The sequence below is a fragment of the Haemaphysalis longicornis genome, unplaced genomic scaffold (assembly GCF_048455015.1).
Source record: "Haemaphysalis longicornis isolate Haplotype H1 unplaced genomic scaffold, Haemaphysalis longicornis Haplotype H1 scaffold_9, whole genome shotgun sequence".
Classification (NCBI taxonomy): Eukaryota; Metazoa; Arthropoda; class Arachnida; order Ixodida; family Ixodidae; genus Haemaphysalis; species Haemaphysalis longicornis.
This window is the reverse complement of record NW_027526460.1, coordinates 156,863,863-156,888,629: the sequence shown is the minus strand read 5'-3', so window position 1 is coordinate 156,888,629 and position 24,767 is coordinate 156,863,863. Positions and strand designations below refer to the sequence as shown.

Here is a 24,767-nt window from a genome sequence, read left to right as displayed (position 1 = left end):
AGCAAATCGTCCATGCCAGTTTCGTTATCGCCAGCGTAGATAAAAGGCAACCAAGTCTGTGCTTAATAACAACGAATGTTAAGCTTGAAACTTAAAGGGTGGCAAGTCAGTCGTCCGGGCCTTTGTTGTAGCATAGAACAGCCAACAAGGGAGAGAAGAGTGCGAAATCTTGATTTTCATGGTTCCGAAACGAAACCGTAGGCAGATAGCACGCTTGGCCGCTCGATGCTCGCGCGATAACCTTCAAATCCTTGCTCGACTGTACTTCGTCATCACCAGCCTGTCTACGCCCACAGCAGGGCAAAGGCCTCTCCCATTATTCTCCAATTACCTCGGTCCTGTGCCAACTGTGACCAATTTATCCCCGCAAACTTCTTGATCTCATCTGCCCATCTAACATTCTGCCGCCCCCTGCAGCGCTTGCCTTCTCTAGGGATCCACTCTGTTACCCTTAATGGCCAGCGGTTATCTTGCCTTCGCATTACATGCCCTGCCCACGTCCATTTCTTCTTCTTAATTTCTACTAATATGTCTTTAACACCAGTTTGCTCCCTGACCCACTCCGCTCTCTTCTTGTCCCTTAATGTTACACCTATCAGTTTCCGCTCCATTGCCCGCTGAGTCGTTCTCAATTAAGTTGAACCCTCTTAGTGAGCCTCCAAGTTTCTGCCCCGTAGGTGAGTACCGGTAAGATGCAGCTGTCATACACTTTCTTCTTCAACGACAATGGTAGGCTGTTATTCATTATCTGAGAATGTCTGCATATGCACCCCACCCCATTCTGATCCTTCTAATTATCTTTGCCTCATGGTTGGGATCTGGGGTCACAACTTGGCCTAAGTATATATATTCGCTTACCACTTCCACTGCCTCGCCATCTATCTCAAACTGCTGTGCTGTCCCGAGGTTATTGATCATTACTTTAGTTTTCTGCATATTAATTTTCAGGCCCACGGTTCTACTCTGTTCGCTCAGTGCGGAAAGCATGCTTTGCAATTCGTCCCCCCAGTTACTTAGCAAGGCAACATCATCAGCAAATCTGAGGTTACTGAGGTATTCTCCATTAACCCTTACTCCCACCTGTTCCCAATCCAACGTTCTGAATACTTCTTGTAAGATGCTGTGAATAACATTGGAGAGATTGTGTCTCCTTGTCTGACACCCTTCCTTATAGGTATTTTACTGCTCTCCCTATGGAGGATGATGGTAGCTGTAGACCCATTATAGATATCCTCTAGTATTCTTACATAATGTTCATCTACCCCCTGGTTCCGTAATGCCTGAATGACTGCTAGGGTTTCGACCGAGTCAAATGCTTTCTCATAATCTATGAAGGCTATATATAGGGGTTGAGTATACTCAGCGCACTTCTCTATCACCTGATTGATCGTGTGAATATGGTCCATTGTTGAATAACCTTTACGGAACCCTGCTTGTTCTTTAAGTTGACTGAAATCTAAGGTTGCAGAGGTTCGGTTAGCGATTACCTTGGGAAATACCTTGTAGACGACTGACAGTAAGCTGATCGGCCTGTAATTTTTCAAGTCCTTCATGTCGGCTTTCTTATGGATTAGGATGATGTTCGCGTTTTTCCAAGATTCCGGTACCATTGCGGTCATTAGGCATTGCGTATACAGGTTTGCCAGTTTTTCAAGTACAATTTCTCCGCCATCCTTCAAGAGGTCTGCTGTTATCTAATCCTCACCAGGTGCTTTGCCCCCTTTCATTTCTTTCAAAGCCTTCCTTACTTCTTCGGTCGTTACTGGTGGGATGTCTATCTCCTCTGAACTACTGTCTCGTTCGGCATTATCCTGTATGTCCCGGCTACTGTCCCGTCCTCAAGTTGATTGCTGATCACGTTTTGGAAGTAGGTTGTGAAGGCATCGTATCAGTTTCTTCGGACGCATTCGCCGAAGGTGATATTTTGGCGGTCTCGTGTACTCGATTTCTGCCGCAAGGAATCGCCATCGCACCGTGCCTTCTTCGGTTTGGGAGTGGGTCTGCAGTCCTGGCTGCTCTCAACACCACAAATGAACCCCTTCTGTTGTCTGAAGGAACTACGATAGCTTCGGTGGCTGGTAGTAGTCCTGCTTCAGTGGTTTCCAGTGACACGTCCCCTTGATTTAGGCCATTCATGGCTGTGCCAGCGGGTATGTCAGTTCTCACTGCCACGCTCAGTCCCGACCTTACACCTAATCAGGCCAAGTTACTACTCGATGTTTTGGCCCAGCACCATGCTTTATTTGACGCTCACTCACGTGGGCTCACACAGACTGCTGCAACAGAGCATCGAATTGAAACGGATGGGTCGGCCGTGATTCGACAAAGACATTACCGCGTCTCCTCGTCTTCGCGCAAGATAATTGAAGATAATGTTGCCGATACCCTCAAGCGGAAAGGTATTCTGCCATCGACGAGCTCATGGTCTTCTCCCATTGTTTTGGTTGAGAACAAAGGTGGCTCTGTACGGTTCTGAGTTGATTAGCGGGCGCTCGAAAAAATCTCTCGAGAGGACGTCTATCCTATGCCGGCATAGACGATGCCTTCAAGGGGCCGAATACTTATCAAGCTTCGACCTTCGCTCCGGGTACTGGCAAACACCCATGCACAAAGCAGACAAGGAGAAGACGGCATTTGCAACCCCAGACGGCCTTTATGAATTTAACGTCATGCCGTTCGGCCTGTGCAACAAACCGGCTACCTTCGAACGACTCATGGACACGGTGCTTCGGGGCCTCAAATTGCAGACTTGTCTGTGTTATTTGGACGATGTTGTGATATTTTCGACAACATTTTTGCAGCATCTGCAGCGCCTTGACGAAGTACTGACCTGCCTGTCTAATGCCGGACTGCCACTCATTACGAAGAAATGCCGTTTTGCAAGCAAGAGTACCAAAGTTTTGGGGCATGTCTCCAAAGAGGGAACACGCTCCGACCCAGACAAGACGGCCGCGGTTGCCAATTTTTCTAGGCCACTCCAACTGAAAGATTTGCGGAGCTTCCTCGGCCTAGCGTCGTACTTTCGCCGTTTTATTTGTAACTTTGCGACCCTCGCTTCCCTTTTGCACCAGCTTTTACGTGCCGACGTGCCCTTCATCTGGTCAGACGATTGCCAAAGAGCCTTTCAAGCCCTTAAGGACGCCCTCGCAGATGAACCCGTCCTATGCCATTTCGACGATACAGCGCCTACCATCCTGCATCCAGCGGGTGCGCCATTGGCTCCGTTCTTTTTCAGCGTGGCACTCAATCTAGAGAAAGAGTGGTAGCATTAGCTAGTCGCTCACTGACACCCGCTGAGCGAAAATACACTATCACTGAACAAGAATGCCTAGCTGTTGTCTGGTCCATTCAGAAGTTTCGCCCATACTTGTTCGACCGTCATTCCACCATCGTCACAGATCATCATGCGCTCTGTTGGCTCTCAACTATGAATAATTTATCTGGGCGGCTTGACCGTTGGGTCCTACGTTTACAGCAGCTTGACTTTACGGTTGTGTTCAAGTCCGGTATAGAGCATTTAGATGCTGACGCCCTGTTGCGATGCCCACTATCTACTTCGTTGTCTGCTACCTTCACTGAGCTACGTCAACCACGTTTACCGATGGCGCCTCTGAGCCATACTTCAGTGGATGCGTTTACCGAGCTGCCATCGATTTAGCGGGCAGATACGTATTGTCGGACTCATCGACCGCCGGAATGGATCTGCCCGGCCACTGAATAGCCGGCTGCGACGGCAAATTAACAACTTCCGGCTAATTGATGGTATACTTTGCCACATGAACCGCCATGCTACAGGCTACAAATGAGTACCAGTAACTCCTCGTGAGCTTCGTCTTCCCGTGCTCGAAGCACTTCACGATGATGAAACGGCTGGACATCTCGGCTTCGAAAAGACCTACGACCGCGTCCGGAGTCGGTTTTTTTTTGCCAGGATTATGCACAAGTGTTGCAAAGTATGTCGCTTCGCGCGCCCTGTGCCAACACCGCAAGCGATCTACGTCCCCTCCTGCTTGATTGTTGCACCCAGTTTCCTGCCCATCTCTTCCTTTTAAAGCCGTGGGCATAGACCTGTATGGGCCCTTACCTCCTACATCTAATGGCTGCCGCTGGATCGTAACTGCGATCGACCACTTGACTAGATACGCAGAGACTGCTCCCCTCCCGTCCGGCTGTGCTCACGAAGTTACCGACTTTATCTTACGCAATATCATCTTGCGGCATGGAGTACCTCATGTCCTGCTGAGTGACAGTAGCAAGGCATTCCTTCCTCAAATCCTTGCAGAAGTACTTCGTGCTGCCAACACCGTTCACAAAACTTGTTCTAGTTATCACCACCAAACAAATGGCCTTACCGAACGTTTCAACCGCACTTTGTCTGATATCCTATGTACATCAGCACCGACCATAAAAACTGGGACATCATTCTACGCTTCGTTACAATTGCTTACAATTCAGCGGTTCAGCGTACGACGGGTTACTCCCCTTTCTTCCTTGTTTATGGCCGCCAACCCTCTGTTGAATTGGACACCGCCTTTTTCTCTGCTCCGGTCTCTGCAACTTCACCTCTTCATGAACAGTTCGCCACGCTGATCGCCCACTGTCAACGCATGGCAAGACTTCACACGGATTCGAGTCAGTAAGAACGGAAGGCAAAATACGACTCATCACGTCGTTATGTTCAGTTCTGCAAAGGGAATGAGGTACTACTTTGTACTTTGATTCGCACATCAGGCCTCAGTGAAACGTTTCTTCACAGGTGGTACTTAGGTGTCTACGTCGTCGTCGAACAAAGTTTCTCTTGTAAATTATCGCGTATCTCCAGTGGATATTCCAGGGGAGCGTCGGTGCCGTGGAACAGAAGTTGTGCATGCCTCCCGCTTGAACCGTTTCAACCGTCGTCAACCACAACTGCCTCAGGCCAGGCGGCCGCCTTCAGCCGAGGGGGAAATGTGTGAGCATTCGCGGCGTTCATAAATGTGAAACGCAGTGCAAGCGATACCGTCACGATTCCGGTCAGTGTGAGCAGCGATGGGTACGCATCCAAATCTCTTGAACTCACGGCTCATCGCCATTACCATCTGCAAATAATCATCATCGTCGTTGGACTCATGCTGCCCAAACGTTCGGTCTGAGCACGGCAATTAACGTCGTCTCCGAGACCTCGTACCTCGCTCTCTAAATATTGGCAAAATACTCAGTAACCAGTGAAATTCCGGTTAATAAAGATTCAGTAAGCATCACGAAGAATAACAACGTCTACACGGCGGCTAAACTGCACGAAAACATCTTTAGGCTACCTTGGAAGGACAACTGTTACAGTGAAATGACCACATATAAACACTTGTCAAACATAATGGGGCCTGTGGACATTTTTGGTTTGGGGCAAAGGGTGATCAAAATACGTGAAACATGATTGTTGTGCTTCAGTTTTGAGCTCACAAAGTCTTATAATCGGGACATGGCTGCGGCAGGCTCCACAGTCAGTACTCATAATCAAGCCACAGTACGCGCGACCCTGCGCTCAAAAACGATAGTTTCCCAGGAAATCAGCGTAGAGGTGGAAAGGCTCCCCAAGACTATACTGCGGATACTTATAAATTTAGTGCAAAAAAAAAACGCCACGACTGGTTCACTAAGCTGAAATGGTAACTGTAATAGCACGACTCAACACACGGAGCTGAGCTGAAACGTTGCTTTCAACCGGCACTGGTTTTGTTGCATCAGCGTGAGTGCACAGAATGTGAAGTTTTAACTTCCAGTACCTTCGACATGGCTACAATCGCCAAAAGGACAACAAACAAAAGAAAGCGCAAAGGTAACGAACACACGTGAAACGCTCGTCTTGTCTGCTCTTTGTCGGGACTTCTATTTCTTTTCTCCGCTGGGTATGCTGTCTCGATCAGCGAGGCCACATTTTGTCCTTGATGCTTTACCTCGTTTTGAAACTGATACCTGACGGTCTGCTAATCCATCAAACGTGCTTTCCAGGTCGTGGGGTACTGCAGTGTTCTCGTGCACACGATTGGCTTAAGACACGCAACCAAAATGAAGGCCGGCCTTCCTGATGGACGCCAGATACTCTGCAGAATAAGCCAAGAAGTGTGAGTTAAGATGCTCACGCCAAATTCCGAACAAGCCATATTCGCCCAGAAGACTCAGTGAATACATAAAGGATAGGCTAGGAGGAGAAGATTTATAGTCAGGTACCAGTGTTGAGACCGAGCCACTGGTAATTCAAGCAACAAGATGAAAGCATCTGTTAGAAAGGTAAAATCAGATACTCCGCATGCTCGAAACAGTGGTGGCAAGGCGTTAAAGGGGTCCTGAAATACCTTCCGCCGATGCATGGATGTACATGTAACCAAATAAAGCAATGTATTATCAATCTCCTCCCGCAAGAATTTTGTTAAATCGATGAGTATTAGCTGAGAAATCGTAAATCAAAAACCGCGCATTATCGTCGCTCCGCGTTTCCTCCTCCTTTCGACTTACTCTCCGCTGTTGACGGCGTGCGAGCCTTGCCTCCCATGATGCTGCGCTCCTCAGCGGTGACGTACTTCCGCTATTGCGCTGCTGACACTGCCGTCTGCTACGGGCAAGCTTTGTTGACACCATGAATCACGCACTCCGCTCAAGGCTGGAAAAGCGAACGAAAAATCTGGGCATGTGTGCAGCGGCCTGGCCTTGCCCTTTCGCGGTGTACATTGCGCAGTGGCTATCAGCGGCACGTGACTTTTTATCGGCGGTGAACTCGCAGCCGCACGTGGAGGATCGTGCGCTCGTTCTCTGTGATGCACCGCGCACTGTTTATCCAAAAAGCGCCGTATCAGATGTGGCCCCGCTGCTGCCGGGTCTTATTTTGCGGCGGTGGTAATTCCTGCCGGCGGCATGTGAAAAAGACATTTTAAAACGATACAGAACCCGTGCGCAAAACGCTTCAATCATGTGACCAGTTTAGCTTGGGGCGACGCGTGGTGGAGAGCGGCAACGTTGGCAAAACATGCTCCGCCGCGGCTCTGAACTTTCTAGCGCAGGAGCGAGCACCATTTCTTTGACAATCTCAAACATCGGTTGCCTTGGCAACAAGGCACAAACCACTCTAGAAGTCCGTTACGGTTCCATGATCCCGGTTCAGCTCGGGGCCCCACCTCGCGACATGTGGGTACTGCAGGCGTACATTCACTCCCATTGGGAAGTGCGAGATGCGTTTGGCATTACGGGAGGCGAGGGTGTGTGTGTTGTGGACGCCTTTGTTGCGCGATGAAATGCGACGTTGTGCTTCTGCGGGTGCATAGTGCTTTCCATGTTCTGGATTATCTTTCTCGAGTGACGTACGACTCAACCTCGCATGGGGTATGTGCAGTGTGCGCGGCTAAAAGCCATCTCGGCTTGTGCGCCAGAGTTAAGTGACTTGCTGTTCGTCCCCGCAAACCGCGCGCGAGGTGAGTGCCGAATTTACGACGGGCAGGAGGAGGCAACCCATCGTCTATCAATCGCTGTTCAGACTTGCAATGCATGTCGTGACGTTGTGTTCATTCGAAACGCATCTCTGGATTGTTTTGAAGTTGAATAAAATGTGTGCGTCAAACCGGGGCATTCGGCTCAGGGCGTTCTCTGCGATTGCACGAAAGTGCCTCGAGGCTTCAACGCTTTTTTATATGGAACGTACTCAGGTAAGAGAATATCCATGTCGTGTTATGGCCGTGTTGCATTCAATACAAACGGTTAAGCGTTTGTTTACACTTTTTTCGTTTGTCGTAAAATGTCCAAGCGCTCCGGCACTACGCTGGCAGATCAGCCGGTGAGCCGACGCTGAGGAGACGACTCATCTCTTTGCCGGAAGTGTGTGAAAACGTCGCCGAATAGCAGGATGGCGGCGTCCAAAAACACCAAGGGAAGGGTGAGAAAAAAGCGACAAACTTTGCAACAAAAGTGTGAGCTTTCCGCTGCGCGTAAAAGAGTAATACTTGGCACATGTGACGTTGACGACCCAATCTAACGATTGCGCTATTTCATTTAGTGTGCTCAAAACGCCTTTCAGGGCCCCTTTAAGGGAACAGAAAGCGACACCATGGGGTTCGTGCAGGTTTTCGGTAGGTTTCAAATTACGTATTCGCAATTATACATTCTGATAAATAGGAGGAAAACGACGCAAATTGTCGTGATAATGCTACAAACAGATCAAACGAGCAATCGGGAGTCCTTCAAAGCACCTCGATGGACAGACGTATGAAAATAAGCTTGCATAATAAAGCACACGAGCTGATAAACGGCCCAGGCAAAAAAATCCCGGATCATCTCAACTAACGTGAAACCTGGGGAGGGGCGAAGCATGCAGTGGCGCCATGGCGTTTTTGCCAACGGAGATGAAACCGTTGGGGGGTAGAGGTATACAGCTTTGCTGTAAAAATGTCTTGTCTGTAAAGCACAAAGCTCTCTAGCGCAAGGCGTAAACGAATGCCCCGGTGTTTTTTTAGTACGCGTTGCGTTCCAGCGCGAGCCGTAAACGAGTTTCCCGGTGTTTTAGCACCGTGACTACATCAGACGAATGACGATTACGATGACTACGACGACGACAGGAGACGCCAACTGCTCCAGCCTTTGAGGGGCTTTGCCCCTAAAACGGAGGTTATATGAAATGAAGCCGGCAGAGCAGTCCTTAACAGGGTCGGCTGGGAAACTGACAGACAAAGGGACACAGCTAACAGACCACTGGATTGAAGCCATGAAGGCGAAACCAATCAATATAAGCAAGACCCAAGCACAGCACAGTGCCAAACAGGAGACCAAAGCAATAGCTTACAACCGCCTGCTAACTGTGTATGAACTAGTACTTACGAACACTGTAGGCAACGTCTAAACAGCAGGTGGGCGACTTTAACGGTGACAAAAGAAGCAGAGCTGCAAGTGACTGCGACGACAGGCGCAAGCGAGGTCAAAGCAAAAGAGCAGGAGGTTGCCCTTGCCTGCAAAATCTGGGAAAGGAACATGGTAGTCACAAGCTACCCACAAACTCATAGAAGTGTCAAGCCCGGTTGAGTGTTCCAGTGGTAGCTTCAAGTGCTCAGGCGCAAATAACTTCTGAAAGTGGAACTGATATGGCTACTATGGATGCAGCTGCACTCTCGGGTGTCCGGTAACAAGTTTTCCCGCAAGTGTGCTCGACCGCTGTCACATCGGTTCCCAGTCTAGGAGGAGGAGGAGGAGTAGAGCACAGCTAGCCATCTTCGCGTACCAAGACCCATCGGACTACTAATAGAGTGAAAGAGGGTTTCTCCGATGCACAACAAGCTGAGGAGAAAGGGACAGGCCGGTCGGGACAGCGTTGCACGCGCACCCCGACTACTCAACCGGGTTCCCGTGAGTCAGTACGCACAGGAATACCAGATGTGTCCGACGCCGGGAACAGTCCAACCCATCATATGAGAACTCAGGTTCATTTAGCAAACAACCCGCACCCTCTTCACTAAGCGTCCTCCCGCACACAACGTCTTCCCGCATGCCATCCAGCTACTTGAGAACGACAGGTGTCTCGCCGCTCTGACCCGGAGTTGAACATCCCACCGTGTTTGCGACAGTCATCACCTAGTCATCAGAAAGATTCCTTGTCATTAAATCAGTCATCCCCGTTAATGGCACCGGTATGCCTTGCGTCGTTCTTCCACTGCATTTGGGTGCCGTTCAACGCGGGAAGACGAAGGCACGCCCCTTTACCTCCAATTTCCTTCTTTCTCCATTCCTCCTGTCTCTCTAACTGTCCACACACTTTCCCTAAGCGTTAATTGGTTTGAAAGTGTCAGGTGAGCAGTTCGGAAATCAGAACTATAATTAAGTGAAATAGCTCACGAAACAAATCGTATTAAAGCTGGCTAGCTTAAATAATATTTTAAGATGATAGCAACAAAGATATTGGCTATAACCAAACACAACCGCCTATACAATGCCGCGTCAGGTTTCTGTAGTGGGCATAAATTCATATTGGTTTGCGTACGTATCTTTGCTGGGGTATAAAATTCAGGTATCGCAGCAAAACGTGCGGCGGAATGCTGCAAATTTGTGCTCCTTCTTCGACCTGCTCACCGAATAAGAATTGTGCTCTGAAGTTTTTATTGCCCTGTAGTGCTGGCTGTGTGTATACACATTCATTATCATCATCATCAACAACCGCCTACGACGCCCACTGCAGGACGAAGGCCTCTCCCACCGACCTCCAACCGCTCCTCTCTGTCGCTGCTCGGGTCCTTGGAATGTGCTTACTTCGTCCCCATATTTTGGCCTTCCCCTTCTTCTACACCCATCTCACGGTATCAACTCAGTAGCCCTGGTGGTCCACCGGTTGTAGGTTCGTCTCACTACATTACCAGCCCACGACCACTTTTGTTTCTTTATTTGAACTGTGATAACCCCTACTAGAGTTTGTTTTCTCCTCCAGAAAACTCGTTTCCTTTCTTTTCACCTTACTTCTATCATTGAGCCAACCTAGATTTGTTTTCAAGTTGGTTACTAGTTACTAAGGCACCGAGTTTTCGCTATATATGTCACCACCAGCAGGACGCATTTGTTATTGTTATTTTGAGTGATAGATATAGCTTACTTTTCATAATTTGGCAGTGCTTGCCGAGTGCTCCCCAACCCATACCTATTCTGCGCCGGATTTCTCCCTCGTGGTTAGGGTCAGCACTCCCCATCTTCAACTTGTTCTAGCGCTCCGGTACACGTGCTGAACACGGCGCTTTCGGCATGTTTATTCACCATCACCTTAGATTCAAATGCATTGAATCGGAAATAAAATTCGCACGTATCAAAGACTTCCAAGCACTCACAGAGGCTGTGATGACTGGGCCCGCGACTGTCCCCAGCATTCCGACGCCTGTGCTGATGCAGTACCCAAGGCAGCGCACTGGTGTCGGATACGCTTCAACACCGTAGAGGAGGGCAATGTTCAAGGCGGTGTTCGCGAAGAACCACGCCGTCATCTCCGCGAACAGCGGCCTTACGACGTAGCCTGTGATAAAAAGAGCCACCCATCTTATGTTTGCCTTCGTACAGTGTTCTTGCTGCCCAACGTTCATGTGGATTAACGTTCACAGGGCATCAGTATCAGCTAGCTGATGCTGCATTACTGGAGGGGAAAGCGCTTAAACTTTGAACAGGGGGAACAAGAAACAGGGGTTCCCGCAGTTCTACGTTTAGCGCTTTCCCCTTCAGCAATTAATGTAAATTTTTACCTGGAAGAAAAGAAACATTGTTCAGGCATCAGTAGAACACCAGGATCCCCAAAGAGCATGTGCAGCCAAGAAGCCATGCCATAAAAAAAATTACACCATCTTCCCGTAGGAGAACCCGGAGTAGTATGCGAAGCAGCCATGGGGTCGATTCAAGTGCCCATAAGTTTTCAGTTCGTCATTTTTGTTAGGTTGAGGTACGTAGCTACCGTTATATCTACTCTTTGGTTTCCATGGTAACGACCACACTTTTCACTCACCGTAACTACGAAACGGGAAACTGCGTTGACCCCATGGCTGCTTCGCATACTACTCAGGGTTTCCCTACGGGAAGATGGTGTAATTTTATTGGAGGGGGGGAGGTTTAGAGTGGAGAGGCATTAAAGAGAGAGAGAGACGTTGTACGTGGGAGGAGTTTGTCTTTATTTAGGATTATCATCATCATGGTCAACGTAGGTGACGTCGAGCTGTGGTTGGCGTTCCGCTTTGATTATGACCGCCTTATGGTCTGTGAAATGTAAAGTCAAGGGCTGTTGTAGTGGATGAACCCTACAGTTGCTGAAGATGAGGTCGATGCAGGTTCTCCAGGTGGTTGTGCGCTGCTTGTAATCACGGCCCGCCGAGACTCGCCGACACACGCCGCTGCCGACAACGATGAACCGTCGATGGCGCGTGAAGCGTGCTCGTCCCGTGCCAGCCCAGGAAGACACCGGCAACACTGTCGCTCCCGGAGCCATTAAAGGGTAAGACACCACCGGGCGTTCAGCAAGCAGTGGGGGTGTGGACGGCACACCAACAAGAAGAATGGAGGGACATAGCCCCGACCACGAGATGCTTCGCATGTCAAAAAAAATCTCCCCGACTGCCGATCTTCCCCGACTGTCGAGCAGGTTGAAATCGGTTCCAATATATGCAAGAAACAAAGGCACACCATTGTCCACTGAATGGCCCAAAGAAAGCCCCCTTCCGCATGCACCCTCAACTGAGAAAATATACACGGTTCAGCGCAGGCCAAAGGCATCCTGCTTCCATGTCACATGTAAATCGTGGGTGAATGGCTTACATGATCTGCCACACTTGCCAGACGCGCCGGCAGAGGTCCGTCGCACTACCGTAAACGAGGGAGCCTAGCTGCCAAGTGTTTGGACTGCGGCTGATTAGTGTTTTGGCCTTTGACGGCACGTTAGCGCATGTATCACGGTTGTGGGAAGATGTTAGCTTGGAGGTCAAGGGCTGCATTCCGACACCTTGGCGCCAGTAGCTCCCGAGGCGTCCCGTGTATTTGCCGCTTGTTGGTTCTTCAGCCATGTTGACTTGACGGAAGAGCACGTTACGGGCAAGCGGCCGTCCCGCGGGCGTGAGGAAAAACGGTTCGAAACCAAGGCTCGTTTATCGCGGTGGCCCTGCCTTCGCGAGAACATTAGCGGGTTTGGGAATTAAGGTGCTGGGGATAGGCCACACGGGCTGCGTTCTGGAATCATGCGTCGGTCGCTTCCGGCGCCCTCCCAGAGTTTCGCTGCTGTGTTTTATCAGAGTCCTGCAATGCTTATGTGCTCGCGAAACTTCCGTGTAACGTTATGAGAGCGCTCCATATGTAAGCCAAAGCTCCTGCGCGGCGACGTTGCGAGACCGGTGCAGGCGTCCGGACGGCTGCGGCCGCACTGGCAATGCCTCGGGTCGCGACTTTGCTCTGGTGTTTGTTATGCGATACAGGTACGTTTGTTCACTCATCGCAAAGAGCAAACCATGTAAACTACAATGCATCAAATGTTCTGCGCGCCTGGTGGCCGCTCTGGCCATCGATGTACATAAGAAAAAAATGTCTCCAGCAGCATCAATATGATGTGAATAAAAAACTGTGCCGTCAAGCGGCGTTGCCGATCACTGAAATACCACATCGCGCACAATCAACTGCTCTAGTGTAGCTGTACTTGTCAAAAAAAATCTCGGGCCATCTCTGCTAACGTGAAACCTAGGACGGGGCGAAGCATGCAATGTGTGAGTGTATTCTTGGCGCCTTGGCGTTTTTGCCCACGAAGGTGACACCTTTGGGGGGTTGAGGTGTACAGCTTTGCTTGAAGCAGGAAGCAGTCTAGCTGGAGTCGCTGGAAAACGAGTGTCCCGTTGTGTTCTTTTAGTACGCGTTTTTGCCCACTCAGATGAAACGTTCTAGCGCGAGGCGTTTGAAAACGAGTGTCCCGGTGTGCTCTTTTAGTACGCGTTGCGGTCTAACGCGAAGCGCTGGAAAACTAGTGTCCCTGTGTTTTAGTACCATGACTACATGAAATGACAACGGCGACACAAGACGCCGACAGCCCGAGACCATAATGGGCTTCGCCCCTGCAAACTTTGCTGTTCTGCTTCTCTAGCGACAGCGAAGACCGCGACTGATGTAAGTGAGCCATTGCACGACTGGAGACACCGCTTTCAGTTTCAAGCCAAAGCACGTGCGCGTGCGCGAGCAACATTTCCACTCCGCGGATATTAAAAGAATGGGCCGTACACGGATGCAGCAAAATATAAAGACAGAGTGGCATACGTAGCAGTTGCGGTGAGCGAAGATGGCGCCCCGGCGGCGTGCTGCACGATCGGTGGTGTCACAACTGTAGAAGGCCACAGCACATGCGGCCAGCCATAGTTTCTTAGTAAGTATACTAGAGAGGAAACTGCGCCTGGTAATCGACGTCATCGTGGGGGTGTATGGGAAGACCCCTACTTTGGCTTGGGCTTGACGTGACAATTGGATTTTTAAAGGGACACTGAAATGAATTTGTCAAGCTCACGGTTTTGCTTGCACTGCGTACAGTGGCTCAAATCAACACACTTTTCATCGTTTATCCGGTTGATGAGTCGGTAATTATTTTATAAAGCGGGAAAGAAAAAAAACTACCATGCGCGGTCTGCGCCGGCCGCACCAACTAAAGGCTGTGACGACGGGAGGAGATGCACCTTGATTTGACGATGTCAAACGTTAGCATTCAAAAAAGTTTCGGTTTCGCTTCTGTAAAACAACATGCTTGACATACGACGGCATCATTCGATGGGCATCCTGGATATCTCAACAATCGTCATACCGCGCTTCGACCATTTTGTCAGCTGTAAACCTAGGACGGATTGGAATCGTAGCATTCACTAGCCGAAACCTACGCAGTGCATGGACGCCCTCCGCGTACCCGCAGACGCCCAAATGTCATGCGCTTTTCCCCCATATTTGGAGCTTGCCTCACTTATGCCTGTATCGTAAAAAGCGTGTTCGCACCAGGCCAAGGGTCTGTTGATTCTGGCCTGTGCCCACTGCCCGCAAGCAGTCGGTGCTTATGGCAACAGCACGCCAACGAGAACTCGCTAGCGCGTCAGTCCCAGCCTGCGCGCGTTCTGTAAACTAGTTCATGGAGCAGTAAACGGTACGGCCCCAAAATAATGAACTCACTATAAAAAACATCGGCCGAAAACAAAAAAGTCAAGTTACAAAAAAATAAAAACAATATACCCCTGGGAATTCGAACTTGTGACTTCCAAAATGACATACCTTGCGCTCCAGACCTCCCCCCCCCCCCCCCCCAGCCACGAGCGAGTGCTGCCGGTAATGGAAATATAAGGTATATAATGTCTAACCATTTTACACTTTTATTTAGTTTCAGCATTTGAAGCAGCACAGGTCACTATTTGTTGTATAGCGCTCGTGCAGTAAGCGTCCCCCAAATTTCCACAATATCTCACGTCTAGCAATTGCATTTCTTAGACGGAAAAATCGTTCGCAGAGGTGTGGTCGCGCTCTTTACCGCTGTGCTTGTTCACCCAGCGCAAATAAGTGCTTTGCGCTCTCTAGTTTTACGCTGTATGGTAAAAGTATCAGTTTATTTTATTTCCTTAGTATACCTATATTGACTTCGCTGACTCTTCTCCCGCCTTCAAGAGACCTTAGGTTTTCCTACTAGCGTACAAGTCAGCGAAGCATCGCATGCGCGCTTGTGAAGCGCTTGTGTGGAGCGACCTGGACTTGGAGCTAGATACAGTCTACAAACTAACAAAGTAAAGAAAGGCACATTCTTCCATTCACTAACGTGTCGTGGCTTCGCTTCAACTGAGCGAACGAATTGCGACGACCCGTCGGCGGCCGGCGGGCCGGCAGAGTCAGTCGGCGCTGGGCCTACTGACTCTGTCGGAAGGTCCGCGAGCCGTGCAGTAGCTCGAGTTAAGCCAAGTCATCGCCTCCTGACGTCACACGAAAACGCCGCAGAAAATAGGCGAGGATGCAGGAAGGAGGTCAGCATTTTCGAATTTATTTTTCTAATAAATCAATTCGCGTGAAGGCGCTCCGAATGGTCGAAACATGGCCTATGGACTCCGGACTACAACTTGCGCTAGTAATCCCGCAATGTTTACACTATCACTTCAGTGTCCCTTTAAGCGGCTTTGGGGATTTGCTTTCTTCACTACGCATTAACACGTACACGAGCTACAAGGAAGCCGAAATCTTCCTTGTTCTGTGGTAGCCGTGTTCGGTGAAACAGTATGCAGCGCGTGATCGCACCTGACGTTGGTCATGCCGCAGTCGAAGGACGTATGACTGAGCGGGTAATATGCCGCCGCGAAATTTGTTGCCGACGAAAAAAATAAACAAATCGTAATTCGACGAAGACAAGATACGACAGATACGGGCGCTTGTATGCGTCCTATCTAGTCATCGTCCACGACTGTTTAACGCCACGTTTTGTTTTTTCTTGTTAAACTGTAACTGGCGGTCGGCGCACCGGTTCACCACGATGACGTCGTTTTCATAGGCATGCTCAAAAAGCTTTCTAAACTCTTCAATCAACGTATTATTTGAAATAATAGTAAAATATTGAAATAACAGTCTGTAATGAGTTCCCCCGCCCCCCAAATATTAACATTGTTCCTAACTACCACCTTGGCCTGCAGAATAGCAGGCACAAGCGTTCTGGAAAATACGCTTTACTTCCTTTTTCCTTAGTTTTAAAACAGCCTGTTTTATTTTCCAGTTACATAAGTGTACCCTATTCTTCTCGTTCTTGTGGCACTTGGTTTAAATTTGCAGTCACTAAAACGTATCAATCCACGCCAATGATGAAACTATCGCGCGCGCATGATGTAATGGCGGTCCATGACGGCACAGACGGCCTTGATGTGAGCCGCTCAGACGCTAGCGCCAGATTCCTCTCTAGTGTACATTGTAAGAAACTCTATGCGGCTAGCCAACGGTGGCTTTTATATTTATTTGCCTTACACGCACCCACACGCCCATGTCATACCAAAGATCACTGAAACTTTTGGTCACGTACTTGTACCTCAATTCCAACCGGTGCGCGAAGAAATCAGGCACGCGTGAACCATGCCACCAGCAGCTGCAGTCTGTAAAGTGTTCTTCGTATTTACGCGGTGTTCTGGTTTTTCGAACCCCGAATAACCAGCACTCTCCAAAGAGCGGATGAAAATTTGGTCTGCACCGTCCCGCACGCATGTCAGATAACCCCTCGCCAAAGGGAACATGCTGCGCCGGCCCCGGCCAGCCCACCGTGAGGACTGCCGCTCGACAGGCAAATCACGGCACGAGCCCACGCCACCCGGACGCTGTGTCTCCCTGCCCACCAACGCTGAAATAGATACCTTTCGTACAAACCGTTTTGGCAGGCGTCACGTCATTCAGCATGGCGGGGCTTTCAGAACGCCTTTCTCCCCGTGGCTTTCGCTGGTGCCCATGAGCATCTGCGCACGCTGGTGCGGCTAGATGGGTGAATTCGACAATTTTTTAGTGTTTTTATGAATGGGGGCTTCTTTTTCAACTACCTATAGGGTGTGCCAACGTTCAGAGATTACGTTGCTACGGACGTAACAAATGAATGAAGGCTTTATTTACAAGCCGTGCGGAACCACAGGCAAGACGTGGTACAATGGAGGCCGGTGAGCAGCGAGCCGAGGGAAACTCTTCGTCGCCCTCCTCTTCTAAGCCTACCATGGTGTGCGGTAAGAGGTCGTTGTCTTCCAGGTATTTCTGTAGCCTTATTATTCTTTCGTAGACCTTATCCAAGCATGATGTCAGTGAGATTGGTCTAAGCGCTTCAATTCCTGGTTTCTTCCCCGGCTTGGGGATAGCTATTATTTCGGCATGTTTACATTCCTGTGGGACGTCTCCTTTTGTCCAGAGTTCTTCATTTATGTACTTTTTAGTGCCTCTATATGGTCTTCGCTTAAATTTCTAATCATTGCATTTGTTATGCGGTCCGCACCCGCGGCGGTGTTTTTTTTTTCTTTTTTTTTTTGTGCCGCCCTGATTGCCGCCCTAACTTCTTCCTTAGTTATTTCTGCATCCAGGGCTTCATTCCGGTTTCCCTCGTACAGTACCTTGCAGGGTGCTGTCTTCTGTGTGCCCAGGAATTTGTCTTTCAGGGCTTTCAATAATTCTTTGTTCGTGCCTTGAAACTGATGCGCTAGCTTTTTTACGGTTCTATTATTTCCGGTCCTTGTCTTGGCTTGGTCAATAGTGCTTCCGAGAATGGCCCTGGTTTTTGAGGTGCTCAACGTGCCCTTCAAGGAGTTACAGAACTGAGCCCAATTTTGTTGTCCGAGCTGGTCTGCGTATTCCCGTGCTCTCGTTGTCAGTTCTTAAATTTTGTTCTTGAGCTTCTTGTTGCGCTTTTAACTTTTCCACCTCTTGACCAGACTACGCCGTGCTTCCCATATGTGCCATAAATGTTTGCCTCCGTTTGGTTCTAATTTTGTGCGGTTCACCGCTATTGTTGCGTCCTGATATGTTTTTGTTTTGTTTTTTACTCCATTCTTTTATATTTGTTATTTCCAATATTGAAGACGACCTTTTCCTGTATTTCTCCCAATTGGTGATTTTGTCTTCTAAGGTTCTCCTGATCATCGCCGTAGGAATGGATGAGCTTATTATACAATGGTCACTACCGAGTGTTTCCTCTAGACTGGACCAGTGTACTCCTTCGGCGTTCTTCATTATTGCGAAATCTGGACAGGTGTCTCTGATATTTTTACCTCCTATCCTGGTGGGACATTCTGCATTCGTGATCAAGGTTAAGTCCTCATTTTCCATGGCTTTGGATCAGGTTTTGTCCTTTGCGTGACTTAATGTTATAACCCCACTCTCCATGGGGTGCATTACATTCGGCTATTATTACGAGTTGGTTCTTGTTTCCTATCTTTATTGTCTCCCTGAAGGTTACCGTGAAGGTTTCCTTCTTGTTGCGATGAGGGCTGTAGACGTTTAGGGTGAATGTGCTTCTTTTCCCCCTCTTGTATGGGATTATTTCAATTAGAGATGAGCTGAGCTTGTGCTCAAGTGCGGTGAGGCCTTTGTTGATCAGGGTTGTCTTTATCGATGACCACCTGATATCCTAGAAGCGCTACGTTTGGGCCTGCCTCCTGAAGATATATAACGTCTGCTTTTATATGGCATTGATCAATGTACTGTCTTAGGCTGTGCCTTTTCTTTTGGACGTTCCTGCAGTTCCACTGCCAGATCTCTAGCTACTCCCGTGCTGTTTTTTTCTTATTCATCTCCGCTGGACATTTCATCTTCATAGTCACTAATTTCTAGTACTTGTTTTTCGTTTCTTATATTTTCCGGCATTGATAGCTTTCTTTTAATTGATTCCATCGACCTGCTTTTGGAGACCATCGAATCTGCTTGTTTATTACCTCCATTATTTGTATCAGGTAGACCCCTATGCCGCTTGGGTCCTGCAGCAGCCCTTCTGGAACTGGAGGCTGGGGCAATGGGGGTGGTTGGGATGAAATGTTACCTATGCTGATAGTCGTAGTTTTTGATTTACTTCTTGCTAACGTCCTTGGAGGGTTCAGTACTTTATTTTTGAGTTCTGCTATCTCATCATTTTGGCGTGCAATTTGGTTTTTCGGCTGTTCTTATATCTCTTCCTGTTTATAAGCGATACTGTCGACTTTGGTATTGGTATCAGCCAGGCAGGCAGCCACATTAGGCCAGCTCACCTGATCCTCTTTCGATGCTCTTTCAACCCTGATTTTCTTCTTCTTGACGTTCTTCTCGTTGTTTCGGGTGGCTGGCCACGGGTTGTGCTGTGGTGTTTGGTTCTTCACCGTAGGCTTTCAAGGAGACAGGCTTTTGCTTCGTTTCTCCAAGCGCGGACATTCAGAGCTCAACCATCGCTGTCTCTTGGATTTGTCATCTTCGAGGTCTCTTCTCGATTTTCTTTGATTCTGGTTGCCAGGTATGATCACTACACGTCTCAGTTTCATCGCGCACTCACGAGCCCCCCTAAGGTGAGCTTCCCCGCACAATGCACACTTCACTGGACACTTGTGTCCCTCCACAGGGTTCTCCGTCAAACACTGTTGACGTTAGGGGTCGGGCAGATATCAGAGCTGTACCCGGGCTTCATGCACACATGACACACTTGCCTGGTGGGCCGGTACAGGAAGCAAGGCATCTACCCTCCGTAGTAGCAGACCACGTTCGGGACTGTGTTGCCTTCGAATGTAATCAAGGCGGTTTTGGGTTTACCAAGCATCCTTGCTTGGGTGATCCTAGCATTTTGGGTACGGATGCTTAGTGCGTCCATTAAATCTTGCGGTGTGGTGCCGGCCGGAAAACCATGCACAACACCCCTCACTTCCTCCTCGGAGAAAGCCACATAGGTGGTTATGTCATGGCTGACCCCTCGAAGGGTGATTTTTGTGATCTTCTGTGAATCACAACTTTTGTGATTCACAGAAGATTGTGAACTTTTGTGATTTTTGTGATTTTGTGATCTTTTGCGATCGCCTTGGTGATTTCTACAATACTGTGCTCTTTAATGGGCAGCCTCTAACTGGTCGCATGATTGTTTTGATGTCCCTTTTGGTAACGGGGGCAAACGCCTGCGTGGCGTGTTCTGCCCATGGCTGGCAAAATTCTAAATGGTCTTGCCTGCGTGTTTTGTATCCTTTTCCAACTGCACAGGTGTAGCTTGGACACCGGATTGTCCTTCCGCTTCTTTGCGCAGTTTTCTCTTCGCTCTCCGGCCGAGGGCTTGTTTCCAGCCGGCGGCGTCGTCATGGTGGTCTCCCTCCGTCGGCGTACCGGTGTCATTGTTGTGAAGATCTGTATCTTCCTCGCTCTCGTCAGTACATTCCATGTGGTATTCGTCGTCGCTGACCACGGGTTGTTGCCCTGTTGCTTGGATGCCACTGGGTCCCGCCATGCTCTGCTCCTGTGGAGTCTCGAGTCACCCGGCCATGCCGACCAGGTTTGGCCCAGCGCGGCGTGGCCGACACGTTGGTTGTTCCTTTTCTTGGCGTTAGGCTTAGCGCGGCGTGTCACCGCAGAGATCTTCAATCGCCCATAAGTTGATAAGGAATCCACTCACAGACGAAAGAATAATGTCCGCCAGTGCCGCTTGACGTCGGGCCGATGCTTTCACCAAAAGATTTGGCATCCAAAGGGATTTTCCGGAGGAAAATGGACTTTGCGGCCGGAGCCGATAGCAAGTATGTTCGCTACTCTCGGCCCCCTCGAGACGCGTCTATTTCTGGGGAAGCCGACGGCAAAAACGGGAAATGTGACCGCGGATACCACAGTTGTAGCAAGTGCGCTGTGCACGAAGTGCCACCGGTTGACCTAAGGAACGGCGTGGTCGTGAGTAGCCGACAAGTGTGTAACGGACAGGTGCGTCCTCGAAGTAATTTTCGTACTCCCGGGGTGGAGGACTGAAAGCTGTACGCCTGGTATGGTCTTCATTGTAAGCGGTACGCTCATTCCTATTCCCTGCTCGAACCCAAGGCGTCTGAGAGTGACTCTGGACGGCTTGCACTGTGCATTGCTGAGATACTGGGTCAGGAAGAGCGCACTGGTGAAAGCTTTGGTCACGACACAAACCTTGCTGTCGAGTTCTTCTCTAATGACTCGACGCACCACCGAAGCTATGTCCTCGGGAGGGGTCGAGCCGACGTCCACGCTGGCAACAGTAGTCACGTTCGCCAGGCGTCCAAACTTGGGGGTGATACGGCGCCTTTTCAGTGTTTCAAATGCGTGGCAATGGCGAATTACGTCCAGAGCTGACGCATGGAAATTTTCCTTAGTTATGAGGTAGTTGTAGACGTCCTCAGCAATACCTTTGAGCAGGTGGCCCACTTTTTCCTCGTCTGGCATCGAAGGATTAACGAGGCCGCACAGTTTGGGGACTTCTTCAATGCATGTGGTGCAAGTCTCGCCGGGGTCTTGAGCTCTCTGCGCGAGAGTCTGCTCTGCCTTTTTCTTTCGGGAAGCCGTGTCGCCAAAGCTCGTCCGAAATTCATTGACGAAACTGTCCCACGTATCGAATCTGTGCTCATGGTTCTCAAACCACAATAATGCGGTAAGGTCCAAGGAGAAGACCACGTTCGCGAGCTGTTCGCGAGCGTCCCACTTGTTATACTTGCTGACTCGCTGGTAGTGCTTGAGCCAGTCCTCTGCGTCTTCCTCGGCAGTTCCTTTAAAGATGCGTGGTTCTCTCTGATGAGGCCAGACACTGACCCTTCCAGAAGAGGTGGCACCCGTCGGCCCCGTTGGCATTGTCGCTTCTTCCGGAGGTCGACCGGCAACACGCCTGCTGCGTAGAAAATAGGGTGGTTCCGCCTCTTCCAGGACGACGAATTACCCCGCACCTCCACCAGATGCTACGGACGTAACAAATGGATGAAGGGTTTATTTACAAGTCGTGCGGAGCCACAGGCAAGACGTGCTACCACAGATGCCGGTCAGCAGCGAGCCGGGGAAAAACTCTTCTTCGCCCTCCTCTTCTACGTGCCAGCATACCCCCCTCGATCCGGTTCTACTGGGACATACCCTACTCAGGCGATTGACTGCCGACCAACGCAAGAGACCACCTAGTGATCGTTCTCTACCGAACACTGTAACAACGTAGTCACAAAAAAGGCCACATAAATGTTGTTCGAGCGTGCTTTGATTGGCGTTCGCCGCCTAGTTTCCCGTATACGAATTTTGTCCAAGCAAAGCTGGCCGATGGCTTAAGTTTTTTTTTCTTCTATTTCTACGCACCTTCTTATAATGACAAAATAAAAGCCTATGGGAGTGAAAAAACACAATTCTCCCTGTATTAATAACGTTCAAAAACTTGTTTTGAAAGCTCTCGTTACCAGCCCACGTTAAAGTGGTTAGCTGTGGACGCATACATTATGAATATGAAGGGCTGTAAAACACAATAGCCCTGCTTGGGTGCGGAAGTTGCACATTACTCCTTTACCGCATCTTCATGTCTCGGCGTGCAGTGCGCAGCGTTATAATTGTCACTTGACTTACAGCTGCCGAAGTATACCTGTTCGGCATTATCAGCTATTGCCTGTTCGGTACTTGCTAACGTGCGGCTACGGAAATATACATGTTGAAAGTGCCACATGTTGCTGACAGTAGACCGAAATATCGCATATGCGTGGCTGTGAGCGTTAGGCGCGCTAGCGCGCAAATCGCGAAATAATACTTCGCGCGTACAGTGAACTTTATAAACGCTCAAATCGGGGGGTCTAGCTTTGTTGATACGTGTCAATAATTCCCGAGCTGGCACCCAAGGTTGCGAATTGGGATTTTTTGTATTTTTTTATTATGCATTACATAACTGGTTTGGTAGCATATGCCACATGACAATTTTAGATGCGACTGCATCTCATTCACTCGCCTTGTCCCTCCATACGGCGTTGTTTTGTCCGTCCACACCCCTCCCCCATTCTCCTCGCCGCGCGAGCTGCGCTCTCCGCCGCTCACCCCCTCTCCTCTCCGATAGCGAACACTCTCTCACGAGGGTCATTGGATTGGATTCGATTGGCTTGGCTTGGCTTGGCTTGGCTTGGCTTGGATTGGATTGGATTGGATTGGATTAAAGTGGATTGTGTTGGATTGTGTTGCGTCATAGCCGCGCCACGTTGCGTCATACCCGCGGCAGGGGGTTCACGGCACGTTTCACGCGATGGGAGAATCAACCTAACGGAAACAACAACGGAACCTCCTATGCGTCGCATCTACACAGGGGTTCCCGCGAGGGGGGGTGGGAGTAATTTTTGCGCTTTGCCTTAGTTGTTGTTTTTAATTATTCATTCGTGCGTTACTTTTCGTCACATTTGCTGCAGTAAAGTTTATTTATTCGTGACATAATTGCTTTATTTGAAATTTTGTGTTACTTTGTGTATATGTTTGCACAACTCTTGTTTCCTTCCAAAAGCGGAGTGTTTACACGGTAATTTTATTTTAGTATTGTTACGCAAGAAAAGCGTGTATGTCTTTGTCTTTATGTCCTTAGCCGTAATGTCTTTGTAGTAGGTATTATTTCGCTTTATAACGCTATTTGTATTTATTTAGATATGAATAGTTGCTTCTGTTCCTGTTGCTTGCGCTGTATGGTGCTAGGGCCATAGGCGACTATTACAGTGGTCTTTTGCCTCAGCACCTTAAAGGGGTCCTGAAATGCCTTCCGCCGATGCATGGATGTACATGTAACCAAATAAAGCAATGTATTAGCAATCTCCTCCTGCAAGAATTTTGTTAAAGCGATGAGTATTAGCTGAGAAATCGTAAATAAAAACCGCGAATTATCGTCGCGCCGTATTTCCTCCTCCTTTCAACTGTTTCTTCGCTGTTGGCCTGCCCTCCCATGATGCTCCGCTCCTCAGCGGTGACGTACTTCAGCTATTGCGCTCCCACAGACTGCCGTCTGCTACGGGCCAGCTCTTTCGGCTTTTTCATCTCTGTAGACACCATGGACACAGGCTGGAAAAGCGAACGAATGACCTGGCCGCATGTGTGCGGCCTGGCCTTGCCCTTTCGCGGTGTACGTAGCTGCAGAGCTGCAGTTGGTATCGGCGGCGAACTCGCAGCCACGTGGGGAGAATCGTGCGCTCGTTCCCTTTGGTGCACCGCGCACTGTTTATCCAAAAAGCGCGGTCTCAGATGTGGCCCCGCTGGTGCCGGGTGTTATTTTGCGGTGGTTGTAATTCCTACTACCGGCGGCATGTGAAAAAAGACATTTTCAACCGACACAGAACCCGTGCACAAAACGCGCCGGATCGGATCGCTTTATCAGCGGCGATGAACGTGAAGGCGAAGAGCAAACCAACGCTGCACTCGATCATCGAGAACCCGTGTTCTGACAAGCTGCACCCATGTGTTGCATTCAACACTGACGGGAAAGCGTTTGTTTGCACTTGTTTGGATAGTCGTAAAATGTCCAAACACTCCGGCACTCCGCTAGCAGATCAGCCGGCGAGACATTTCGGAAAACATTTGACAGATGGCGCCGTATGCATTAGTGTGTCGCTACGCAAAACTGATGAGACGCTCTACTAAAACTCCCATCACGGTGTCACGTAGCGGGACGCAAAAATTTAGCGTTTAGCGTATGCAAAGGCCACAAACGCTGTACTAAAACTCTATTAGCAGCAAAATAGCGTGCGTATGTGAAACCGCTTGCGTTTACAAAGCTGCACGCCGAGCGCGTACGTTTCAAACCTATAGTGACATCGTTTAAATACACTGGCAAGCACAGTGTAACGTAGTCA

The 24,767-nt window shown here is 49.3% G+C and overlaps 1 protein-coding gene across 1 annotated transcript in view; it reads right to left on the bottom strand.

The window, feature by feature from the left end:
- LOC144152620 (uncharacterized) overlaps nt 1–10,999 on the bottom strand; it is a 48,578-nt gene extending 37,579 nt beyond the window's left edge. Inside the window, exon 1 of the mRNA XM_077683957.1 lies at nt 10,824–10,999. Within this exon, the coding sequence (XP_077540083.1) occupies nt 10,824–10,976 (153 nt within the window). The 5' untranslated portion in view covers nt 10,977–10,999. The remainder of the gene's footprint in view (nt 1–10,823) is intronic.
- Nucleotides 11,000–24,767: the final 13,768 nt, after the last annotated feature.